Genomic DNA, 25,575 nt, shown 5'->3' on the forward strand with positions numbered 1-25,575 from the left:
ATTTAATGTCTGGGATTTACCTACAGAATAATAATATGAAATGCTCTGAGACCAGGTTGAGCACTCTGGTAGATTAAATCAGACAAAGTGTGTGTTGAGTTGTCCCTAGACAGGTACAGTAGTAATGTGATATGCTACCTGGTGTTGTGAACATCTGCTTCTGTTTTCCCCTGTGGAGCTCACAGAGCATCTGTTCTGAGGAGGTGGGACATGTTGGCTGGTTAGGGTTGTCTTTCGGGTTGTCACATTGTGTAATTACTTCTATGTTAGTCTGTGTCCCTGTGTGGAGACTTCTATGTTAGATTGTGTCCCTGTGTGGAGACCTCTATTTTAGACTGTGTACCTGTGTGGAGACTTCTATGTTAGACTGTGTCTCTGTGTGGAGACATCTATGTTAGACTGTGTCTCTGTGTGGAGACATCTATGTTAGACTGTGTCTCTGTGTGGAGACTTCTATGTTAGACTGTGTCCCTGTGTGGAGACTTCTATGTTAGACTGTGTGTCTGTGTGGAGACTTCTATGTTAGACTGTGTCTCTGTGTGGAGACATCTATGTTAGACTGTGTCCCTGTGTGGAGACATCTATGTTAGACTGTGTCTCTGTGTGGAGACATCTATGTAAGACTGTGTCCCTGTGTGGAGACTTCTATGTTAGACTGTGTCCCTGTGTGGAGACTTCTATGTTAGACTGTGTCCCTGTGTGGAGACATCTATGTTAGACTGTGTCTCTGTGTGGAGACTTCTATGTTAGACTGTGTCTCTGTGTGGAGACTTCTATGTTAGACTGTGTCCCTGTGTGGAGACATCTATGTTAGACTGTGTCCCTGTGTGGAGACTTCTATGTTAGACTGTGTCTCTGTGTGGAGACATCTATGTTAGACTGTGTCTCTGTGTGGAGACATCTATGTTAGACTGTGTCTCTGTGTGGAGACTTCTATGTTAGACTGTGTCCCTGTGTGGAGACATCTATGTTAGACTGTGTCCCTGTGTGGAGACATCTATGTTAGACTGTGTCCCTGTGTGGAGACTTCTATGTTAGACTGTGTCCTTGTGTCGGGATTTCTATGTTAGACTGTGTCCCTGTGTGGAAACGTACGTATGTTAGACTGTGTGGATGTATAGATTTCTATGTTAGACTGTGGGAATTTGATTTGATTTAGTGTAGGTTCTGTCAGCACCAGCCATGGATACGTTCACTAATGGCTTTTATGGGTGACGTTTATGTGACAGTCGGGGATGGAGAGAGGAAGAGGTATGTCGCTCTCTTTAGAAAGCCAGCATGGCGGCGTGGTTAGGACATCAATATTTAGTAGCCTTGCGGGGGTCAAGGCAGGCAGAATGTATTCAGCACTATTTAATAAAGCATGCCATCGGCCGGCTCCAGCTCTCCCTCTCAGCCTGCCAGCTGATTGATTGTTGTGCTGCTTGTATTAATCTCGCCAGTGTTTTTGTGTTTGTCGTCGGTGTGGAGGGATAGCAGTAGCCTTGCTAGTTTAATAGGAATGGTGAATAAAAGGGTGAACTCTATGAGTGACGAGGCACCCAGGAAGTGATATAATGCAGGGACTTTTCTACAAATGGTGTAATCCACTGTAGGCCTACGTACATCAGAAGATAAATCAGTAAATTAAACGTATGGTAGGGCTGTTGGGTGGGCTAAAACTAGAATGGGCCAGGGTCCAATAGTGGTAAACTTTGATGCTAAATCTGGACTGATCCTAAAAATATACCAAGCTCCAAGTATTTACACATACCTGTATAGTATTAAAAACAACTTATACTGAACAAAAAATATAAACGGAACCTGCAACAATTTCAATGATTTTACTGAGTTACAGTTCATATAAGGAAATCAGTCAATTTAAATAAATTCATTAGGCCCTAATCTATGGATTTCACATGACTGGGCAGAGGCACAGCCAAGGGTGGGCCTGGGAGGACATAGGCCCAACCATTTGGGAGCCAGGCCCAGCCAATCAGAATTGTTTTTTTACCAACAAAAGGGGTTTATTACAGACAGAAATACTCCTCAGTTTCATCAGCTGTCTGGGAGGCTGGTCTCAGACGATGCCGCAGGTGAAGAAGCCGGATGTGGAGGTCCTGGGATGGCGTGGTTATACATGGTCTGCGGTTCTGAGATCGGTGCCAAATTCTCTAAAACGATGTTGGAGGCGGTTTATGGTAGAGAAATTAACAAATTCTCTGGCAACAGTTCTGTTGGACAATCCTGCAGTCAGCATGCCAATTGCACGCTCCCTCAAAATTTGAGATATCTGTGGCATTGTGTTGTGTGACAAAACTGCACATTTTAGAGTGGCCTTTTATTTCCCCCAGCACAAGGTGCACCTGTGTAATGATAATGCTGATGAATCAGCTTCTTTAACAGAGATGTAAACAAATGTGAGCCCAAAATTGGAGTGTCACGGTTGTGTGGAGAGACGGACCAAGGCACAGCGTGATTAAAATTCCACATATTTATTTACGCGAAACTTCCAAACAAAAAGAAACAAACAACGAACCGTGACATTAGAGGTGCCACATGCACTAACTCAAAACAAGATCCCACAAAACAAAGTGCGGAAATGGCTGCCTAAATATGATCCCCAATCAGAGACAACGATAAACAGCTGCCTCTGTTTAAAACACCTAGATAGGAACACCCCCTCACCCCCCGAGTCACACCCCGACCTAACCAAATTAGAGAATAAAAAGTCTCTCTATGGTCAGGGCGTGACAGTGACCCCCCAAAGGTTCGGACTCTGGCCGCAAAACCTGAAACCAACTGGGGAGGGTAGGGGGGTGACTAGTGTTGGCGGTGGCTCCGGTGCGGGTCTTTGCCCTTTCCCAGACCACGGGTCCTGCCATGGAGCCGGGTAGAACGGCGTGCCCTGCCTGACTGGGCATTGGCGCAGAGGGCCCCGGCCATGGAGCTGGGTTGGACGCCGCACCCGGCGTGAGCACCGGCACCGAGGAAGGCTCCGGCCAAGGATCGGGACTGGCCCCCTTGCCTGGGCATCGGCGCAGAGGAAGGCTCCGGCCTTGGAGCGGGACTGGACGCCGTGTCTGGACGCCGTGCCTGGACTGGGCACCGACACAGAGGAAGGCTCCTGCCATGGGGCAGGACTGGACGCCGTGCCTGGACTGGATATCGGCGCAGAGGAAGGCTCCTGCCATGGAGCGGGACTGGCCCCCATGCCTGGAAGCTCCGGACCGTTGACCGTCGCAGGACGTCCCGGAACGTTGACCGTCACAGGAGGTTCCAGAACGTGGACCGTCGCAGGAGGTTCCGGATCGTGGACCGTCGCAGGAGGTTCCGGACCGGGAACCGTCACTGGAAGCTCCTGACCAAGGACCGTCGACGGCAGCTCCGGCCCGGGAATGGTCCGGCACAGGTGGCACCGGACTGGTGACACGCACTTCAGGGTGAGTGCGGGAAGCAGGCACAGGACGTACCGGACTGGGGAGGCGCACTGGAGGCCTGATGCGTAGAGCCGGCACAAATTGTACCGGAACGGTGACACACTTCGCACGGCGAGTGCGTAGAGCTGGCACAGATGGTGCCGGGCTGAGAAGGTGCTTTTCAGCGCGCCTGCGCTGCAGCATACTCCTTGCCAAAACCTCTCTCCGGTGTCTCTCATTACCTTCCTCTATCGACTCCCACACAGGCTCTGGCCCTCTCCGCTGCTCAACTGCTAGCTCCGGCGCCCACCCCGTGTGCCACTCCCCAAAAACAATTTGAGCTGTCCTTTGGGCTCTCTCTGTGGCTGCGAACCCCGGCATCGTCGCTGTCCTCCCTTCTCTCCCTGCGTCTGCTTCCAAGGAAGGCTTTCGTGTCCTGACATGATTTCCTCCCAAGTCCATGTTGTCTTCTCCTCCTTCATCTCCTCCCAAGGCCAGGATATCTTCTCCTCCTGGGCACGCTGCTTGGTTCTGTTGTGGTGGGATCTTCTGTCACGGTTGTGTGGAGAGTGTGTGGAGAGACGGACCAAGGCGCAGCGTGATTAAAGTTCCACATATTTATTTATGCGAACCTTCAAAACAAAAAGAAATAAACAACGAACCGTGACATTAGAGGTGCCACATGCACTAACTCAAAATAAGATCCCACAAAACACAGTGGGGAAATGGCTGCCTAAATATGATCCCCAATCAGAGGCAACAATAAACAGCTGCCTCTGATTGGGAACCATACCAGGCCAACATAGAAATAAAACACTTAGATAGGAACACGCCCCCTAGTCACACCCCAACCTAACCAAAATAGAGAATAAAAAGGCTGTCTATGGTCAGGGCATGACATGGAGAGAGAAAAGAATATGTGAATATGGAAAATTCCTGGGATTTCTGAGCTTTTATTTGAGCTCATGAAACATGGGATCAATACTTTACATGTTGCGTTTATATTTTTGTCCAGTATACAGTATTTGCACTTATTCCTTTTGGAGGTTGTGTTGAGTATTTGTAATAAAACCTAGGCTATTGACCGAAGCACACATATAATCAGTAAACATTGAGTGAATTTCAGTCAATACGTTTTATTACAAATACTCAATGCAATACTCAATGTACAAAAATATTGTTTTCAATATATGTTTAAAATGTACACTCAGGAAATATATTGCTCTTCGTTTTCTGGATATCTAAGTGTGCCATACTCCGGGAAGTGACTGAATAGTACCAGTAGTATTGACACAGACAGAACAGAAGTCTAATATCATCAAAACAATAGAAAGAGAGAAGTCAGGAGAGAAGTCAGGAGTTAGAGAAAAAGAGATAGCTTTACTATAAAGAAGGCGTCTCTAGCAGAAGTTGCAACATCTCATCATACACGCATACATGGTGAATATATTAATATGCCATTTTAATGTTGATTAGATGTACCTTACAAAATATGTTATTTCGTGAGTAGAAGCAAGACTGGCAAGCTGCTTTGATACACTTGTAAAAGTAAAGAGAAATACAAATTTACTAAAATAATTCCACAACAATTCTAATAATCCAAGCTCCAATTTATAATAGTTATGTGCGTCTCATTGTAAGGATAAAATCCCAGTTTTGCAGAATCACAAATAAACTGAACTCAAAGCTGTGAAAATACACTCTTACATTTCTGTAACCCCTTGTTAGTTAATTTGCTATTGTAGGGGAGGAGCGGTGTCTAGACGATGCAAACATTACAAACGGAATGAGAAGACACACTACTCCATACAGATGTAGGAACTTCATTTGAGCCAGATTGCTATAACAGAAAAATCATCCTGCAGCAGCAGGAAATGTCAATTATTATGTTGATTATAATGAATGGATATTTTTGTAGGGGTTGATACATTTTTCATAATGAGAAAATCAAGTCTGAAATGTTTACATTTCTTCAGAAGCCTTTTTAAACCTCAAATACACTCCACGTTGAAAATGTCCTGCATTGCAGTAAAGTTCTCCTGCAGCAGGGTGATCAAATTAATATCCTACATCTGTATGCACCTCCAATCATCGTGCACAAACAAACAATAAGACATAAGAAAGCACTGTGTATCAGCAAATATGCATAATTCTCTTTTTATTGTTTTCTAGCCAGTTCACTAATTCCCCCTTTAGGATCCATACAGGGAAAGGACTGATGCTGTCAAGGGAAACAGCTTGTACAGTATCGTGACCCAAACACAAACAACGGTGAGATCAAGGCTAAAGTTCTGAACTAGAAGTTCTAAATCCGTCATCGAACGTTCCGTGATTCAGCAGTCTTTAAGGTTTGTTGAAGGTTTGAGAGTGGACTGTCTCTCTGTGCGCTTAGTTTTGCTTTGTTTAGAAGAGCATATAGCAACAGGAAGGGCCCTGTATTGTGTCTCTGCCAGCACTCCTGTTCTTCCTGTTTCCTCATATTTATACAGTGGTCAGGTGTCTGTAGATGGTAGGCAACTGTACCCAGAGGTCATGGTGAACTTTATCACAAAGCAACCGCATAAAAAACAAATGGGTCACAATTCTATGCGGAGATTGCTTTGAGAAGCTGGAGAAAGAAGGAGGTGTAAAGAGGACCAGTTCAGAGGCTGTTGGTGGACATACAGCATATTCTTTTTTTTAAGACTTAGGTGAGGATGAAGGCAGGACAAAAGACATCTCTTTGAAGGAGTGAAGCACAGGACCAAATGTATCCCTTTCAAAATGGCAACCAGTTACTGGGATGTCACCAGGAGGGGTGGAGCAGCAGACATGTTAGGTGAAAGGCATGATGAGTCTGTGCAGCCTTGAGAAAGTCCCGGGTTTGCCTTAATACAAAAACAAACAAAATAGGGGGAAATTGGCTATTCGGTAACTCAGAAAATGCCCTTTTTTATATGCTTTGAACATGTGTGCAGAGAATGATACATTTCATGAGCACTTTCATTTACACCATAAAGGGGCTGACTAGGCCTCCTGTATACCTGTTCCACAATATACTGTTTATTCTCAACTCTTTCTTTTGAATTAGTGATGATCAGAAAAGTTACCGACAGAGAGACACAAGCCATCTATTAACATTTCAAATGAAGTTCATCGGGACAACATTGATGAAGTCATTTTGAGTCCCAATCATGAGATGCACCAGGTACATTTTCTTAGTGGATACAGATGTGTGATTCTTTCTTTTACCCATCAAGCTGTTTTTCTGATGGATATTTACAAAGACATCTTTTTTTTCAGGACCTACAGTTCGTGTACCTATAGCTACAGTTTGACAAATGCAATGTTACATTCCCGTATTATGTGAAATTTATATGAAATAAATGATAATACCAACATGGAATACTAACAGTAATATAACATGAATACTCAACATGAAGAGCAGTGAATAGATCAGCACAACCTCTTTAATGGTGACATACAGTGAATGTTGCTCGTTTACAGCAGAAATACCCTTCGCCACAAAAGGCAATTTTCAAATTCAGTAAAGTTCTTTATCGTGGGTTCTGAGTTGGTTCTGATGTGAGACCATCAAGTCAGTCGGTCAAAAATGTGTACTCAACAATTAATAAGTGAATTACTAATATATTAATGAATAATATAAACATAAGGGAATCAATTAAAATATGAAATACACACCTGAAATACAATGTGACGTCCGTTAGCTAATCACCATTGATTAGCTAAGATCTATTTGATTTAACATGAAAGACTTTAGTAGTGCCGTTGTAATAAGTTGTAAATATGGGTGCTGAGCTTTCTGCCACTTTAAGAGGTGAAACATCAAGGAAGACTCATTAGTGAGTTCTACTAATGAAAAGATCACATGGTAAAATGTCGGTTCACCACTGTATCAGTATCGGTGGTAAAATGTCGGTTCACCACTGTATCAGTATCGGTGGTAAAATGTCGGTTCACCACTGTATCAGTATCGGTGGTAAAATGTCGGTTCACCACTGTATCAGTATCGGTGGTAAAATGTCGGTTCACCACACCACTGTATTGGTGGTAAAATGTCGGTTCACCACTGTATCAACTCGGTGGTAAAATGGCTTCACACTTCCTGGTAAAATGACATAATGGATAATGGATACATGTCAATGATGACTAGGGCCAGGCAGAATCTGCAGGGACGTTCAATGTTCAATACCTTCACAGAGTTGTCTGTAACCTATATTCAAAGACATAACATATGTTTTGGTTTTATTTTGAGTTGTTCAACAGTCAATTAGGATTGTAAGTAAGTTCTGAAGGGTTGAGAAGTCCTGCCTTTGCAGATTCAGCCTGCCTCTAACAACTGTTATCAAAGAAGCATACAAAAGGGGTGCCAATCAAGCCTAAGGATCACAGCCATGCTAACCATGAAGTAAACAGGAAGTGAGTCACATCCTCGGAGTGCCAGTCGCCATAGAGATGTACAAACAGCAAAGCAGGTAAAACCTCCTCTCCAAGCTACTTGTCCTAGGTCTCTTGCACTAAAGTACTACCATGCTTGAAAATAGCATTGCTATGACTGTGGCCGTTTTTAATATCTCAACACGACTTGAGTTTGGAGGTGAATCATAGGTACATTTACGACAGCGGGAAGGCAAGGGAACATTAGAATTTCATTAAGCAGGTTATTCTTCTTTAAACCTGTGAGTCAACACTGAAAAATAAACAATTTAATTAATAACCAGACTTTACCCAAAAACATGATGTGTTGGTAATGCATAGTTTTGCAGTGAACTAGAAGGTGAGCTAGCACTGTTTACAGCATTCATATATTCAAATGACTCATCTGCTGTATCAATTGAGAACAAAAAACCATCTCTCTGTGGAAATATCAATGTGATAAACATATCTGCCAACATCCTGCTATGTTGGTGGTCCGTAGCTGATATGCTCACAGGACGAGTGTCTGTGTCTCCTTCCCTAGGGACGCTCGGTAAAGACACAGGGGGGGGCGTGAGGATGTGTGTGGGGAGAAAGAGAGGGGTTTGGGGGGAAAGCTGAGTACGTTGAAAACAAAGAAAGCTCTAGAGCCACACAAAATGGTTGAAAACCTCTGCGTTTCCTCCTAGTCCTCTACAACTGAAGCCCGTTAGGCACACTCAGTCTGTGTGAGGGGCAGAAGGAGGAGCATAGAGAGACTGGTACTGTTGAAGATTACCAAACTTCACCTTGGCAAGCCATTTCTATAGAACGTCAATAGCCGAACGTCAGGCCTTGGCTCACAGTAACTTCAACTCCATTCCATTCACACCCCCTTAATTCTCAGAGGAATGGTTTCTCCCTCCGCTTTAAGAGGTCAAACAGTCTCCAGGCAGGTGCTGCGTGTGTTTACATGTGTATATGTGTTTTATATATTAATACACTTATATTCATATGTGTGTGTGTTCGCGTATGTGTGTGTGTGTGTGTAGTAGTAGTAGTGGTGGTAATATCACCCTCCGACCACCAAGGGGAGTTCCTCAGATCCCCAGGCCAGGCCGGGCATGGGGACTATGCCAGCGAGTAGATGGCGTTGACGGGTGAGGTGGCCTCGGAACTCTCGTTGCCTTCCGTCTCGTCCTTGTCCTTTTTGACAGTGTACTGGCCGATGAAGGAACCGTCCTCGTTGAACTGGCCATCCCCTCCCTCGCCATAGTCCACCAGGCTGTCGTCACTCTCCTTCACACCCCCATCCAGAGAGTTCTGGCTGCCCTGCAGAGGCTTGTTGTCCTCGTCGCTGCTGCAAAGGGTCAAGAGGTCAAAGGTTAGATTCCGCCTGTGATGTCATCAACACGGTCATCAACGCAGGCGAGTCCTTACCGTCCCAAAGGTTAGGGGAGAGAGAGGAGAGGGGTTAGGGGTAAGAAGAAAACTGGGGAAGGGAACAACTGTCAACAAGAGAAGTGTTGATTCTGTAGTTTTCCACTGTCGTCTCTCTTACAGTACAGACTGTAGCTGGGGTCATTCAGTGCAGACTGGAACACAAGCACTTTCACAAACTCATTTTGGAACAACATCGATACTTGCCTTTAGCTATGATATAAAAACACTGGCAATGGTCAACCTGAGTGCAATAATATAAGCTTGCTAAAATATAAAAAGCCCTGCAGTAAATATTGTAGTCTAGAAGAACTGCTACAGAGCCCCTTTGTCTTTGGGGAAGCTGTACCTTAAATGCTCAAACCAATGCATTATCATACACATGCTGCTCAGTCTGGGCTATGTTCTGATCTGAGATCTGTGCATAAAGCTCAAACACACACAAAAGTCTGAGCGTTGCAGGTGTTAGTGTATTTGTGTGAAAGCCCAAGTTATAGTAGGTGTGCGTATCTCAGTTCAGAACATGTCCCTATGTCTTCTACCTCTGCAGTAGGGGGAGAGAATTGTCATGCAGAAGGGATCAGGGGCTTTCAACCAGCATTAGCTCTCTAGACTCTTACAACAGCCAGATAGCAAACAACAGAAAGGCATTACCAGAGCAGAGGGAACAAAAAATAATTTAGTTTAGCTCTTCAACAGTTTTTCCATCGTATTTGGAGGTGTTGTCTATTTCTCTTCATTGTAGAGAGGATGCATCTACAAACCAGACCGTGTTGACATATTTTCTTCGGTGATGTACTGGTGTGGTACTGTATGGCTGGCCAGTTAGTAAACAAACTACACGGCAATATAATCTGACAGAGATTACCTGAAAGCATGGCTCACCAAGCCAACGGGGCACACAAGGTCATCAACAGAGAATTACCAAGGCAACCATACCAAAGTATCAACAAGTCAACCCACAATCAAACCTCTGAACTCAAACAGACCAGATACTCAATCAGGTGTTACGAGTGAGAGAGTGAGAGAGTGAGAGAGTGAGAGAGTGAGAGAGAGAGAGAGAGAGACTAAAATCAGGAAAGGAATGGAGGAAACAGGTGCTGGACAAAAGTACGAGAGAGAGACTCTAGAGAAGATAAGTAGACCAAAGAAAAGAGGGAGAGTGAAATACATGTGAAGAAACTGGATAACTGCGCAGGAGGAGATGTTTTTTATGTTTTAATCGATTAATATACTGCAGAAGGATTGTGAGAACATTGAGTTCACTGTCATACAATACCGTATGTAGACAAGGGAAAATGACAACCTTGATTTTTAGTACAGTAGACGTGAGCGTAATGTAGAAATGGCCTTATTAGATGTTCCTAGCCATCAAATTCAGTAAAAAAATGTAACCAATTATAAGGAGATTAGCATAGCAGCTGGTAAATACGTAACTATTGTTCATAGCTCTAAATCCCCTTAAGAGGGAAGTATTACATCTTAATTATGAGCCTATTATTTCTCTATGTGTAATTGTATAAATCTACCAGAGTGGTAAAGTTGTTTTAAAAAGCTCAGCTTTAGTCACGGGTTTGACAGCTTTTGTTTGTTGACCTTATCACTCAAGACATTTTAGTGAGCAGAGGGTTTAGAAAGATCAAGCATTCTTCCACTTTAAAATGTCTTTAGAATGAGAGTGTAGAATGATTCAATTATCTGATTAGATTAACTTTTGAGAGAGGAGCAAAGGTGGAAAAAGTAACTGGGAAGACTTTATTCTCCTAAAATAAGCTGCAGTGTCTGAAATGACTTTCAAAACAAACTGCTCTTGATCTTTGATATTTGAGCCTTGTTCTATAAAGACAAATCTTATGCAGCCCAATTAACATAACAATTGGACTAGAGAAATCAATTGCGTAAATGTCAACATCAGTTGTTTGTTAGTGTCCACCTGTGCATCAATATCATGGAAATAAAAGGAGGATTTTAGTTGGTTAAGCCTGATACGTTGGAGGACGATGTTGATCGAATTGAAAACAGTATGGTCAATGTTTAGCCACTTCAGAAGGTTGACAAAGGTGATTATGTGTGTGATTAGATATTAATCGATTAAAACCCAATGCAAGAATTGAGCGGTCTTAAAAAGTAAATAATGCATATTATTTCAAGGTTATTCTGGTTGTGGTATGCACTGTGCGGGATAGACTCCTGTCATACCTTTCGAGTGAACAACTTGATTTGGACCAATGGGAAACCAGAACAGAAAGACAAAGGAAAAGGTGAGGAAGAACAAAAAACAGAGATGGCTAAAAACACACTGAACAGACACATACTTTTTAAACACAGACTGAACATGTGTGGAGATTGCTAATATACCTGAGTGACATTGGCCTAAAATGATATTTACTAGTGGGTCAAAAACAGTTGGGTGCTCACACATAGTTGCACAATACTACTACTGTGATATCAAACAAACAAAAACCCATAAAAAACAACAACAATCATATGGCACCAATAAGCCCTAGAATCAGGCTTTATGTGAAAGTTGCCTTGGCGCATGCAACCCAGAACAGCTCGTAGGAGCAAGAGCATATCTCCTGTTTCTGTAGCGTGAGGCAGCTTGATGTACAAGTACACCCCCTGGACAGGACACTAGTCTATCTCCTGTTTCTGTAGCGTGAGGCAGCTTGATGTACAAGTACACCCCCTGGACAGGACACTAGTCTATCTCCTGTTTCTGTAGCGTGAGGCAGCTTGATGTACAAGTACACCCCCTGGACAGGACACTAGTCTATCTCCTGTTTCTGTAGTGTGAGGCAGCTTGATGTACAAGTACACCCCTGGACAGGACACTAGTCTATCTCCTGTTTCTGTAGCGTGAGGCAGCTTGATGTACAAGTACACCCCCTGGACAGGACACTAGTCTATCTCCTGTTTCTGTAGCGTGAGGCAGCTTGATGTACAAGTACACCCCCTGGACAGGACACTAGTCTATCTCCTGTTTCTGTAGCGTGAGGCAGCTTGATGTACAAGTACACCCCTGGACAGGACACTAGTCTATCTCCTGTTTCTGTAGCGTGAGGCAGCTTGATGTACAAGTACACCCCCTGGACAGGACACTAGTCTATCTCCTGTTTCTGTAGCGTGAGGCAGCTTGATGTACAAGTACACCCCATGGACAGGACACTAGTCTATCTCCTGTTTCTCTAGCGTGAGGCAGCTTGATGTACAAGTACACCCCCTGGACAGGACACTAGTCTATCTCCTGTTTCTGTAGCGTGAGGCAGCTTGATGTACAAGTACACCCCCTGGACAGGACACTAGTCTATCTCCTGTTTCTGTAGCGTGAGGCAGCTTGATGTACAAGTACACCCCCTGGACAGGACACTAGTCTATCTCCTGTTTCTCTAGCGTGAGGCAGCTTGATGTACAAGTACACCCCCTGGACAGGACACTAGTCTATCTCCTGTTTCTGTAGCGTGAGGCAGCTTGATGTACAAGTACACCCCATGGACAGGACACTAGTCTATCTCCTGTTTCTCTAGCGTGAGGCAGCTTGATGTACAAGTACACCCCCTGGACAGGACACTAGTCTATCTCCTGTTTCTGTAGCGTGAGGCAGCTTGATGTACAAGTACACCCCCTGGACAGGACACTAGTCTATCTCCTGTTTCTGTAGCGTGAGGCAGCTTGATGTACAAGTACACCCCCTGGACAGGACACTAGTCTATCTCCTGTTTCTCTAGCGTGAGGCAGCTTGATGTACAAGTACACCCCCTGGACAGGACACTAGTCTATTGCAGGGCTAGGTCTGGTCCATGGTGTTACGTGCAGCTTGAACCGTCTTCAACTGAAAACAAAATCATATTTTTCAGGATAAATGAAAAGATGCAGGGCGCTGAAGGAGGCCCAAGCCACAGGTAACGGCCGAGAACAGAGCTAAATCAAGGCATGCATCTGTGGGTTTGGCAATTGGCATAAAAAGGACCTCTAACAGGTGAATTTATAGCACCACAGTGAGTCCAACTGGAAAAGACCAGGGTGGCCATACCTAGTCCTGAAAAGCTGCAGTATGTGCAGGCTTTTGTTCCAGGCCAGCTTGAAACAATCAACTAATCATGGTCTTTAACCTAGAACCATAGAATGTTAAATCAATTGTGTTACAGCTGGGCTGGAACAAAATCTTGCACTCACTGCGGTGTTCCTGGATCAGGGTTGGCCACCCCTGCCATAGAGTCCAATACATGCAGAGACAGAACTGTCAAATCATTCAGCTTATGCTACACAGGGACCAGACATTAGCAATGATGAAAATGACTCCAGCACATATGTTTACCCCTGCATGTTTATTTGATCAATATCTTTTGAAAGCCGAGGTCTACTTGACCGAAACATGGACAGAAGAAACATGCAGAGATGGACGTGAGCAGCAGTGATTATCATCATTGATGACTATGTCATGTAGGAAGGAACAAGGAAAGGACAGTGGTGTTGATATTTCATCTCCATACAAAAGGTTCGCTGTTGCTTATTCCCCAAATCGGTTCCTCAAGGGCATCAAACTCGAAACGGTAGACTTTCCAACCTCCCTCCCTAAACCCTCACTACATCTACTCTACACCCTCTCTCAAACCTCCCAACCTCCCTCATTTCAGCCAAATTGATTTCCGTCCTCAGCCTTCACCTCTGCACCTGGTGGTTGCTGCCTGTTAAATGTCAGCTGTCGGAAGAAAAACAAAGCAATTAACCTTATGGGGGGAAAAACACGATCAAGCCCTCGACAGAGACAAACGGGTTCAGGACCTCTCAGAGTGTTCACGATCACTTTCACGATCATTACATCACCTACCTAATCCATGAAACACTTGACGTCTCTCTGGGGAGAGATAAGACCTTACTGCCTCCTCACACTCTCTCCATCTCTCTCCCCTAATCTGCAAATCACCTTGATTTATTTACCTGACAGATTATTACCTGATTAAATTGACACTTTCAGAAAATCTGCTTTTCTAACTCTGTGATATCCTGCAGACTGGTAATGAAGACGATTTCACAGTGCGAAGCCTTGGCTCACTGTTTGAACACCAGCTGAGCCTTGAACACTAATACGCTTTTCTGACTTGAATATCATGAGCCTGAGGCGATGCTTAAACCACAGCTGTGATTAGCGTCTCTTTCCCCATATTGAACACCCGCTGCTCTTAACCCTGAACCACCCATGGATAGGATAGGTCCCTGCCAAGACAACTCTCCAGGCCTGTATTGAACAGGGCCAGAACAGCCCTGGGCCTAAGATATTCTGCCTATTGAAATGGCTGTCGTTCTGCTTGTGAGAGAGCAGGTGTGGAACACAGGTAGCAAGTGTGGAACACAGGTAGCAGGTGTGGAACACAGGTAGCAGGTGTGGAACACAGGTAGCAGGTGTGGAACACAGGTAGCAGGTGTGGAACACAGGAAGCAGGTGTGGAACACAGGTAGCAGGTGTGGAACACAGGTAGCAGGTGTGGAACACAGGTAGCAGGTGTGGAACACAGGTAGCAAGTGTGGAACACAGGTAGCAGGTGTGGAACACAGGTAGCAGGTGTGGAACACAGGTAGCAGGTGTGGAACACAGGTAGCAGGTGTGGAACACAGGTAGCAGGTGTGGAACACAGCCATGGCCAGGCCAAAGATAACCAGGTCAATTGATGACTTTAGCCTCAAGGCTAAACCAAGGTTAATGCATAGCGTTGGGCTAGGTTTATAGCTCTAGTGTTTATGATTGTTGTCTGGTGAAGCATACTGGTGAAGCATACTGGTGAAGCATACTGGTGAAGCATACTGGTGAAGCATACTGATGTTGGATCTCAATTTGAGACAGTTTGCTACAGCAGGAAAATAATCCTGCAGCAACAGTAATGTGAATTATTATGTGGATTATAATTAATGAACATTTTTGTAGGGGTTGATACATTTTTAAGGGAAAATCAAGTTTGACATTTCAAAGTGGAAATTACAAACTTTAGAAGCCTTTTTAAACTTGAAATACACTACAAGTTTAAAATGTCCTGCATTGCAACAGGGTGATCAAATACATATCCTACATCTTTAACATGGCTTAGTCCTAAAGTAAGATTGTCCTATTTACTCATCTGCATTGAAGGGATAGTTGACCCAGATGTAAAACATTTTATGGAAGTAGACTATAGACCAAAACAGTAAGCAACATATGATATACGTTTTTGCGATTCGCTACAGATTGGTGAAGTGCCTTGACGGGAGTTCTAGCTGTGTGTAGAAACAACACTCTTCTCAATTCTCTCTGTGGGTTCACACTACCCAGAGAGTCTCAGCTGTGCCCTGATCACATGTTTGACACCCCCGGGAACCGATATCTCTGATTGACCGGTGTACCATGCCCACCTTGACCCTCCTCACCCCCCATCTCCCACCTTCCCCTTCTACCCCAGAAACAGTAGTGCAAAGGGAGGAGGGTGAAGTAGTTCATAGACCATGATCTAGCATCACAGTCACTGCCTCAATCCACATCCCCCAATCTCACCCCAAGCCCACGCGTTTTCATCCCCCAATCTCACCCCCAAGCCCTCGCTTCCTCATCCCCCCATCTCACCCATAAGCCCTCGCCTCCTCATCCCCCAATCTCACCCCAAGCCCTCGTTTCCTCATCCCCCAATCTCACCCATAAGCCCTCGCCTCCTCATCCCCCAATCTCACCCCAAGCCCTCGTTTCCTCATCCCCCAATCTCACCCATAAGCCCTCGCCTCCTCATCCCCCAATCTCACCCCCAAGCCCTCAGTCTGAAGGGGAGTTCAGTATCTGTCTCTGACATGCGCAGGCCAGGAGGTGGATGCCGTGCCGAAACCAAAGTACCTGTTCTCCTTTTCGTTCTCATTTTCATTCCTGTCAGGGACAGACGACCATTTCAGCATGGAGAAGAGAGGGAGGAGATAGGATAGAAGAGAGGGTAAAGAGAGAGAGGGAAGGAAGGAGATACAACCTCCAGGTGACACACAAGCACACAAAATGAGAGCCAGAGACTACACACACACACATGCGCGTACGCACGGACGCACAAACTCACACAGACTCACGCACACAATTACACTTACACAAAAAATCACACACACACAAAAACACACACTCAAATAAATGCCCAGACACACACTCACACAACGTGTGAGTTGGGTAGACAGAGTGATTAGTCCCAGTGCTATTGAGTGTGTCAGATTGTGAGTTTAGCAATGACCTTCACTGTAGGAAAGAGGGTAATATGAATAAACATTGATTAGAGACGAGAGCAGACTTGCTTAGATTTTCCATTGTGGACATGCCTCACACATATGTGATAATATAACATCTTTGAACATCTCACTTTACATGAACACTTTAAAACCACAGCACTGTGCTGTCAAGCAGAATAAACACCTAAAACAACACTGTTCAAATTATTTATTTCATGGTCGGAATGCTTTTGACAGCCAAACGTAAAATGAATAAAATCTCTTCAAATTACTCTAAATATACATTCCTAATCCCATAGGGCAGCGCAAAATTGGCCCAGCATCGTCCGCGTTAGGGTTTAGCCGGGGTAGGTCGTCATTGTAAATAATAATTAACTGACTTGCCTAGTTAAATAAAGGTTAAATATTTCTTAAATGTTTTAAAATCCATTGTAACTGGTCTGGCTAAATGAATGTGCCATATTTCCTTTGTGGCTTATAAGAACAATTAGGGGTTTGGGTTACTGGTTGTGTGGGGTTATAGGGGACAGAGTACAGGGGCACTTCATCTTGCTGTATCACATTAGTGGAAACCAAGTCTATTCTCATGGCAAGTCTGCCAGTTTTAACTAGCATTACTGACTTTTTGTAGCAGTTTAGGACAATTAACGTGTCAGGTTAGGAGAATTAACGTGACAGGTTAGGAGAATTAAGTTAAGGTTAAGAAAAGGGTTAGGATTAGGGTTAGGGCATCCCCAACGTGACTCGAACATATCTAGCTACACCGGGCTTGCCCTGAGAACAGTCTTGGTTTCCACTAATACGATGCTGCCTTCCTCTTCTTCTGAAGTTCTAAAGACTCCCTGCTGAGGCTAATATGATAATCATCATGGAAACAGTTGCTAAACTTTTAAGCGTGTACATAAAGTACAATGTGTCTGCCTATGTAACTACTATATTACCATGTAAGGACACTGGTTTTTAGCACCATTTCAATATAAAGTAGGACCACGATGATTAGAGTGAGTAAACCAGTTGGACTGTGTTAGTGCTGATTTGACAGTTAAGTTAGAGGGTTAATTAAACAGTAGAGATGGAAAGATTCTCATTCCCCACAGAGAAGAATGACTGGAGATCAGTGAGACCTGGAATGAGCAAAAGACAGTCACTAACTAACAAATACATACTGCAAACGTGCACTACCAGACCTAAGACATGATAACTCCTGTTTACTGTAGCTCGTCTCGATCGTCTTAATAGCATTCCCAAATATTACAAGGCCAAAGTAATAGTCCCTGTCCCTCATTCCTGATGCCTAAGTAGTTGCAGATAAACACTACTAAACATGATCCTAAGCCTGAATACCACACATGATAATCACAATGACACTTCCATAAAAAAAGCAAACAAGACATCCTCCTCTGTATAATCCTGGGTGATACACAGTCATATCTAGCCATGATTACCAATGTTTTGCAATAGAAACTCTGCATATATAGATCATTCACTGACTGGCAATTGTTCCAGAGATGTGTAGGCCAGAGATATGTAATATTCAAGAGAAATACTTACTTGTAGTCAAATGATCCATCCTCTCCCTTCTGATCCATTCCCTCCAGAGGGATATCTTTTTTATCTCGTACTGAATAGTGATAAAACAAATAGAGGTACATGATTATACTGAACGTGCCACCATCTTGTGACTTAACTGGACACTTGCCCTCGTTCTAACCCCTACCTGGGTATTTCAACCCCCACCGTCTTTTCCTGCTCCCAAATGCCCTCAATGTGTTAACCCATAACCTAATACTTGACCCTGTCTAGTATACCCTTACATGGTTACTAGTTACTAGATTAGTTTTGACCCCCCTGTGTTAACCCTTACTTGGATACTGGACCACCTTGTGTTAAAGGTCCAATGCAGCCATTTTTATCTCAATATCAAATTATTTCTGGCAAACAATTAAGGACCTTACTATGATTGATTTCAATTGAAATGGTCAAAAATGAAAAAAATTGCTTCTTAGCAAGGAGCGATTTCTCAAGCAAGATCTTTGCTAGGGCTGTATGGGAGTGGTCAGAGTGTGGGGGGTGGGGGGCAACTGAAAACGAGCTGTTATTGGCAGAGAGGTTTGGAACTGTCTTTCTTATAGATGGTTTAGCTGATTATGTCATGAAAATGATGTGCACTCTTCAATGGGGTTCAAGAGTTGTTGTGATTTTAGATGGCCAGATATCTACCAACAATGACAAGACACTGCCATGTAGGGAATTGTAAGTGACTCGTTTCAGCTAGTTTCATCTTCTTCTTGATACCCTGTCTTGTTTTGAGGTGTTTTGACAGATTTCATGTCAATGCTAATGACTAAATTCGCTAGTGAGTTAAATATATTGTCTCAGTTGTTGGTTGTTTTCAATAAACATTGGAGATGAAACATAGTTTACATCTTGTCAAACAATCTAAGCCAACCCATCTGTTTTGCCCAATAGTTGCACATGCGTCAGTTGTGTTGCTAAACAACCAACCTGTCTATTGGTCTACTAACTCATTTACTGCCTGGTGATGTCAAGTCTCCATACCACCAAAACAGGCTGAAAAGGTGTTCTTTTCAAACAGCTCTTACAGTAGAAGAGCATTATCATCATTTTCACAATTTCACAGTATTATTCCAACCTCATAGCGTGGAAATCTATACACACTGAACAAAAATATTTCTAAGATGTATTTCTAAGAGTTACAGTTCATATAATGAAATCAGTCAATTGAAACAAATGCATTACATGACTGGGAATACAGATCTGCATCTGTTTGCCACAGATACCTACAAAGAAAAGGGAGGGGCGTGGATCAGAAAACCAGTCAGTATCCAACCATGCAGCGCGACACATCTCCTTCACATAGAGTTGATCAGGCTGTTGATTGTGGATTGTGATATGTTGTCCCACTCCTCTTCAATGGCTGTGCGAAGTTGCTGGATATTGGCGGGAACTGGAACACGCTGTCGTACAGACGTGCATTATCATGCTGAAACATGAGGTGATGACGGCGGATGAATGGCATGACAATGGGCCTCAGGATCTCGTCACGGTCTGCCATCTGCCCGGTACAGTTGAAAGCGGGATTCAGTGCACACTTCTCCAGCATGCCAGTGGTCATCGAAGGTGAACATTTGCCCACTGAAGTAGGTTACGACGTCAAACTGCAGTCAGGTCAAGACCCTGGTGAAGATGACAAGTACGCAGATGAGCTTCCCTGAGACGGTTTCTGACAGTTTGTGCTGAAATTCTTCAGTTGGTCAAACCCACAGTTTCATTGAGCTGTCCGAGTGGCTGGTCTCAGACAAATCCGCATGTGAAGAAGATGTGGAGGTCCTGGGCTGGCTTGGTTACACGTGGTTTGCAGTTGTGAAGCCGGTTGGACGTACTGCCAAATTATCTAAAACGACATTGGAGGGGGCTTATATTAGAGAAATTAACATTCAATTCTCTGGCAACAGCTCTGGTAGAGATTCCTGCAGTCAGCATGCCAATTGCACACTCTCTCAAAACCTGAGACATCTGTGGCATTGTGTTATGTGACAAAACTTAAAACTGCATGTGTGGCCTTTTAGGGTCCCCAGCACAAGGTGTACCTGTGTGATGATCATGTTTAATCAGCTTCTTGATATGCCACACCTGTCAGGTGGATGGATTATCTCGGCAAAGGAGATATGCTTACTAACAGGGATGTAAACACATTTGCGCACCAAATTTGAGAGAAATAAGCTTTTTGTGCGTATGGAAAATTTCTGGTATCTTTTAAACTCAGCAAATAAATAAATGTCCTTTCACTGTCAACTGCGTTTATTTTCAGCAAACTTAACATGTGTACATATTTTTATGACCATAACAAGATTCAACAACTGAGACAACCTGAACAAGTTCCACAGACATGTGACTAACAGAAATGGAACAATGTGTCCCTGAACAAAGGGGGGATCAAAATTAAAAGTAACATTCAGTATCTGGTGTGGCCACCAGCTGCATTAGGTACTGCAGTATATCTCCTCCTCATGGACTTCACCAGATTTGCCAGTTCTTGCTGTGAGATGTTACCCCACTCTTCCACCAAGGCACCTGCAAGTTCCTGAACATTTCTGGGGGGAATGGCCCTTGCCCTCACCCTCCGATCCAACAGGTCCCAGATGGGCTCAATGGGATTAAGATCCAGGCTCTTCGCTGGCCATGGCAGACCACTGACATTCCTGTCTTGCAGGAAATCGTGCACAGAACAAACAGTATGGCTGATGGCATTGTCATGCTGGAGGATCATGTCAGGATGAACCTGCAGGAAGGGTACCACATGAGGGAGGAGGATGTCTTCCCTGTTGTGCACAGCGTTGAGATTGCTTGCAATGACAACAAGCTCAGTCCGATGATGCTGTGACACACCGCCCCAGACCATGACGGACCCTCCAAATCGATCCCGCTCCAGAGTACAGGCCTCGGTGTAACGCTCAATTCCTTCGACGATAAACGCAAATCCGACCATCACCCCTGGTGAGACAAAACCGCGACTCGTCAGTGAAGAGCACTTTTTGACAGTCCTGTCTGGCCCAGCAAAGGTGGGTTTGTGCCCTTAGGCAACATTGTTGCCGGTGATGTCTGGTGAGGACCTGCCTTTACAACAGGCCTACAAGCCCTCAGTCCAGCCTCTCTCAGCCAATTGTGGATAGTCTGAACACTGATGGAGGGATTGTGTGTTCCTGGTGTAACTCAGGCAGTTGTTGTGTCTTTGGCTATGCCGGATTAAGTGATATGACATGCTATTCTATAAAATCATTTCTCTGTAATTAATATCACCTGATTAAGCTAATCAGGTAAATGTAATTAACTAGAAAGTCGGGGCACCACGAAATAATGTTTATAGAGCGGTTATCTTCCGAATAAATTCGTAAAGACCTAGTAATCTTTTACATCAGTAGCAGTCAATATTTATTCGTCACTTTATTCAGTCTCATCTGAAAGTTGTAAATTCATTGTTATCTTCACAAACCCTGGCTAACAAGTTGAATCAGCAATTCAAAATGTAGTTTAATTATTTATTGACTAAATACCTAAATAATCACACAGAATTACATATACACAGAATGTATCATACATTGATTACAAATGATGTCATAAAGGAAAACGTCCCATCGGACGGAACAGATATGACGGCTAGTTCCACGAAGAAAGGGGGTTGGTTTTGAATGAAAGAGCGGGAAGACTGAGGAACAAAAAAGATTTCGTGTCTTTATCGGGCCGTAGGTAGCTATGCTATCGTAAATACAGTATCTTATGCATTCTAAATAACCGCCCATTTGGAAAAGGAAAATGCAAGGAATATTTACTCTGAGCTGCTCTTGAAATGGTTGGTCGTAGATGAAAGGCCGGGTTGCCCAGCAGGGATCTCTTATCCTCTGAAGAATCTCTCTGGTGGTAAACTGGATACGTTGTAGTATCGTTGTTTGTGTTAGACTGGATACATCGTCCGTCCTTTCCTAGCCCACGTTTACAGCGGCTGCTGCTAACTCAACGGAGTGAATAATAGTTCAAAGTTCATACTAAGTTGCCATACTTTTAAGCTTGTGCTATATTCTGGCTGGTGTAGTCGAAATTCATCCTTTCGGCATGTCGATCGGCACCTTCACATTGAACAAGATGCTAATTTCGTTAACGTAGGACCGTCGTCCTCACGTCCTCGGAACAGAAAGTTGAATTTTCGTCAACGGGTTTATATAGTGGTGAAAGAAAGGCGTGTTTCATAGTTTAGAACCAAAGTCTGTCACTTGGGCGGGTCCTCTGAGTGAGCAGAGTTTCTCTATGACAAACCGTTCTCTCATTTAAGAAGCTAAAATTATATTTAATCTTTTCACAAATAGTTTCATATTTAAACATTTAAATTGCACAACAATTCCATGTGAATCTGAATCTAGAATGTGTCGACTTTCCAAGATACAATTTATGTCATCCTGTCATTAGTAGTAATGTCTGAGACAACAACTGATCTGAGATCATATTCATTAAGTACCAACGCATATTTTCAACTGTTTGGATTACCGAAATATGGTTCCGTTTCCCCCCTTTCGATGTTACCAGACTCTCTATGTTACAAAGGCTTTACAAGAGTCAACTCTATAGAGTAGAGAGAGAGGAAAGAGGATTTTTTTATGGGGGTCATAAACCTCCCCCAACAGGCCAACGTCACGACACAGTTGTTGTTGCCATCTTGTACCTGTCCTGCAGGTGTGATGTTCGGATGTACTGATCCTGTGCAGGTGTTGTTACATGTGGTCTGCCATGGCGAGGACAATCAGCTGTCCGTCCTGTCTCCCTGTAGCGCTGTCTTAGGCGTCTCACAGTAACGGACATTGCAATTTATCTGCAGTCCTCGTGAGGAATCTGCAGTCCTCATGCCTCCTTGCAGCATGCCTAAGGCATGTTCACGAAGATTAGTAGGGACCCTGGGCATCTTTATTTTGGTGTTTTTCAGACTCAGTAGAAATGTCTCTTTTAGTGTCCTAAGTTTTCATAACTGTGACCTTAATTGCCTACCGTCTGTAAGCTGTTAGTGTCTTAACGATTGTTCCACAGGTGCATGTTCATTAATTGTTTAAGGTTCATTGAACAAGCATGGGAAACAGTGTTTAAACCCTTTACAATGATTATTTGGATTTTTAAGAAATATATTTGTTTATTTCAGCTCATTAAACATGGTACCAACACTTTACATGTTTAATTTATATTTTTGTTCAGTGTATAAAACACAGGAAATCACATTTTTGACTGCACCGGGCCTTTAACCCTTACCTGGATATTTTCCTCCGCGACTCCTCTTGATGAAGCAGACGATGAGGAGGATGAGGATGATGAGAGCGATCGCACACATCAGCCCGATAAACCAGCCCTGGGTAGCAATGTCCACCTGGTCTTTAATGTAGGCTGTCAGCAGGCAAAAACATTGACACACACACAGATGGGAGAGATGAAACACACAGAGAGAGGGAGAGATGAAACACACAGAGATGGGAGAGATGAAACACACAGAGAGAGGGAGAGATGAAACACACAGAGAGAGGGAGAGATGAAACACACAGAGATGGGAGAGATGAAACACACAGAGATGGGAGAGATGAAACACACAGAGAGAGGGAGAGATGAAACACACAGAGATGGGAGAGAAGAAACACACATAGATGGGAGAGATGAAACACGCAGAGATGGGAGAGAAGAAACACGCAGAGAGAGGGAGAGATGAAACACGCAGAGATGGGAGAGATGAAACACACAGAGATGGGAGAGATGAAACACACAGAGATGGGAGAGATGAAACACACAGAGATGGGAGAGATGAAACACACAGAGATGGGAGAGATGAAACACACAGAGATGGGAGAGATGAAACACACAGAGATGGGAGAGAAGAAACACGCAGAGAGAGGGAGAGATGAAACACGCAGAGATGGGAGAGATGAAACACACAGAGATGGGAGAGATGAAACACACAGAGACGGGAGAGATGAAACACACAGAGAGAGGGAGAGATGAAACACACACAGATGGGAGAGATGAAACACACAGAGATGGGAGAGAAGAAACACGCAGAGAGAGGGAGAGATGAAACACGCAGAGATGGGAGAGATGAAACACACAGAGATGGGAGAGATGAAACACACAGAGACGGGAGAGATGAAACACACAGAGAGAGGGAGAGATGAAACACACACAGATGGGAGAGATGAAACACACAGAGATGGGAGAGATGAAACAGACAGAGACGGGAGAGATGAAACACACAGAGAGACGGAGAGATGAAACACACAGAGAGACGGAGAGATGAAACACACAGAGATGGGAGAGATGAAACACACAGAGATGGGAGAGATGAAACACACAGAGATGGGAGAGATGAAACACACAGAGAGAGGGAGAGATGAAACACACAGAGAGAGGGAGAGATGAAACACACAGAGATGGGAGAGATGAAACACACAGAGAGAGGGAGAGATGAAACACACAGAGAGAGGGAGAGATGAAACACACAGAGATGGGAGAGATGAAACACACAGAGAGAGGGAGAGATGAAACACACAGAGAGAGGGAGAGATGAAACACACAGAGAGAGGGAGAGATGAAACACACAGAGAGAGGGAGAGATGAAACACACAGAGATGGGAGAGATGGGAGAGATGAAACACACAGAGATGGGAGAGATGAAACACACAGAGAGAGGGAGAGATGAAACACACAGAGATGGGAGAGATGAAACACACACAGATGGGAGAGATGAAACACACAGAGATGGGAGAGATGAAACACACAGAGAGAGGGAGAAAAATAATAACAGTCTGTTTTGCCCCAAATGAGTCACTGACAATCTGACAATCTGTCCTCATCCAAGGATGTTCAAATCAAGATACACCAAGTATGACAACCCAAACCATCATCACAGCATTCGAGTATTCCCTCAACATAGAGCTATAACTCTAGATGGTATCCCAGTAAATCTATCTGTATAACAAATTATTCATTCAGTTGGGTCAATTTGAACACAAAACCTAGGTACTTTAGCAGAAGGAACAAAATATCATGCACAGCTCATTTTAAAAGCAACCAACCACATCAAAGTATTGTTTTTTGACACCAGTCTTCTAACTGTAAAATAAGCTACTTTATTAAAACACTTCTGTAACACAATGCAGGCATAAATAGGCGGAAAAAACGACATTAATAGCTTATAATTACTAACCAAGTAACAGCTCTGCCAGTGCCAGAGAAGTGTGACATTGGAAAAGTGAATTTGATCAGAACAAAGCAAAGATAGAAAAGTAAAGTACAGGTCAAAGTATCAGATCCATTGTATATGACTTGTTTACTCATGAGCCTATTACACATTACCTTTCATTGGATTATTCTTACCACATGGAATACACTCCTATGGAAAATCCAGACATCATAAACAGCTAAATCGATGTTCCACGAAGTTCAGAACTACCAATTCTGAAGAACAGAAACAAAACAGTCCCTCTACACTACAGTTGAATAACTTCACTTCAATACCAACTCCTTGGAGCTATATCAACTCCTAGCCTTGTGATCTGACCCAACAGACCTCATT

General features: G+C 43.8%; 1 protein-coding gene across 6 annotated transcripts in view; it reads right to left on the bottom strand.

Moving 5' to 3' along the window:
- Positions 1–8,398: 8,398 nt before the first annotated feature.
- LOC115131660 (neurofascin-like) overlaps positions 8,399–25,575 on the bottom strand; it is a 173,849-nt gene continuing 156,672 nt past the window's right edge. For all 6 annotated transcript variants that reach the window (XM_065002691.1, XM_065002695.1, XM_065002701.1 and 3 more), the window contains 3 exons: positions 23,268–23,399; positions 18,009–18,078; positions 8,399–9,153 (listed from right to left, as the gene is read on the bottom strand). In XM_065002691.1, the coding sequence (XP_064858763.1) occupies positions 8,925–9,153; positions 18,009–18,078; positions 23,268–23,399 (431 nt within the window). In that variant the 3' untranslated portion in view covers positions 8,399–8,924. The remainder of the gene's footprint in view (positions 9,154–18,008; positions 18,079–23,267; positions 23,400–25,575) is intronic.

This window comes from Oncorhynchus nerka, linkage group LG2 (genome assembly GCF_034236695.1).
Source record: "Oncorhynchus nerka isolate Pitt River linkage group LG2, Oner_Uvic_2.0, whole genome shotgun sequence".
Lineage (NCBI taxonomy): Eukaryota > Metazoa > Chordata > Actinopteri > Salmoniformes > Salmonidae > Oncorhynchus > Oncorhynchus nerka.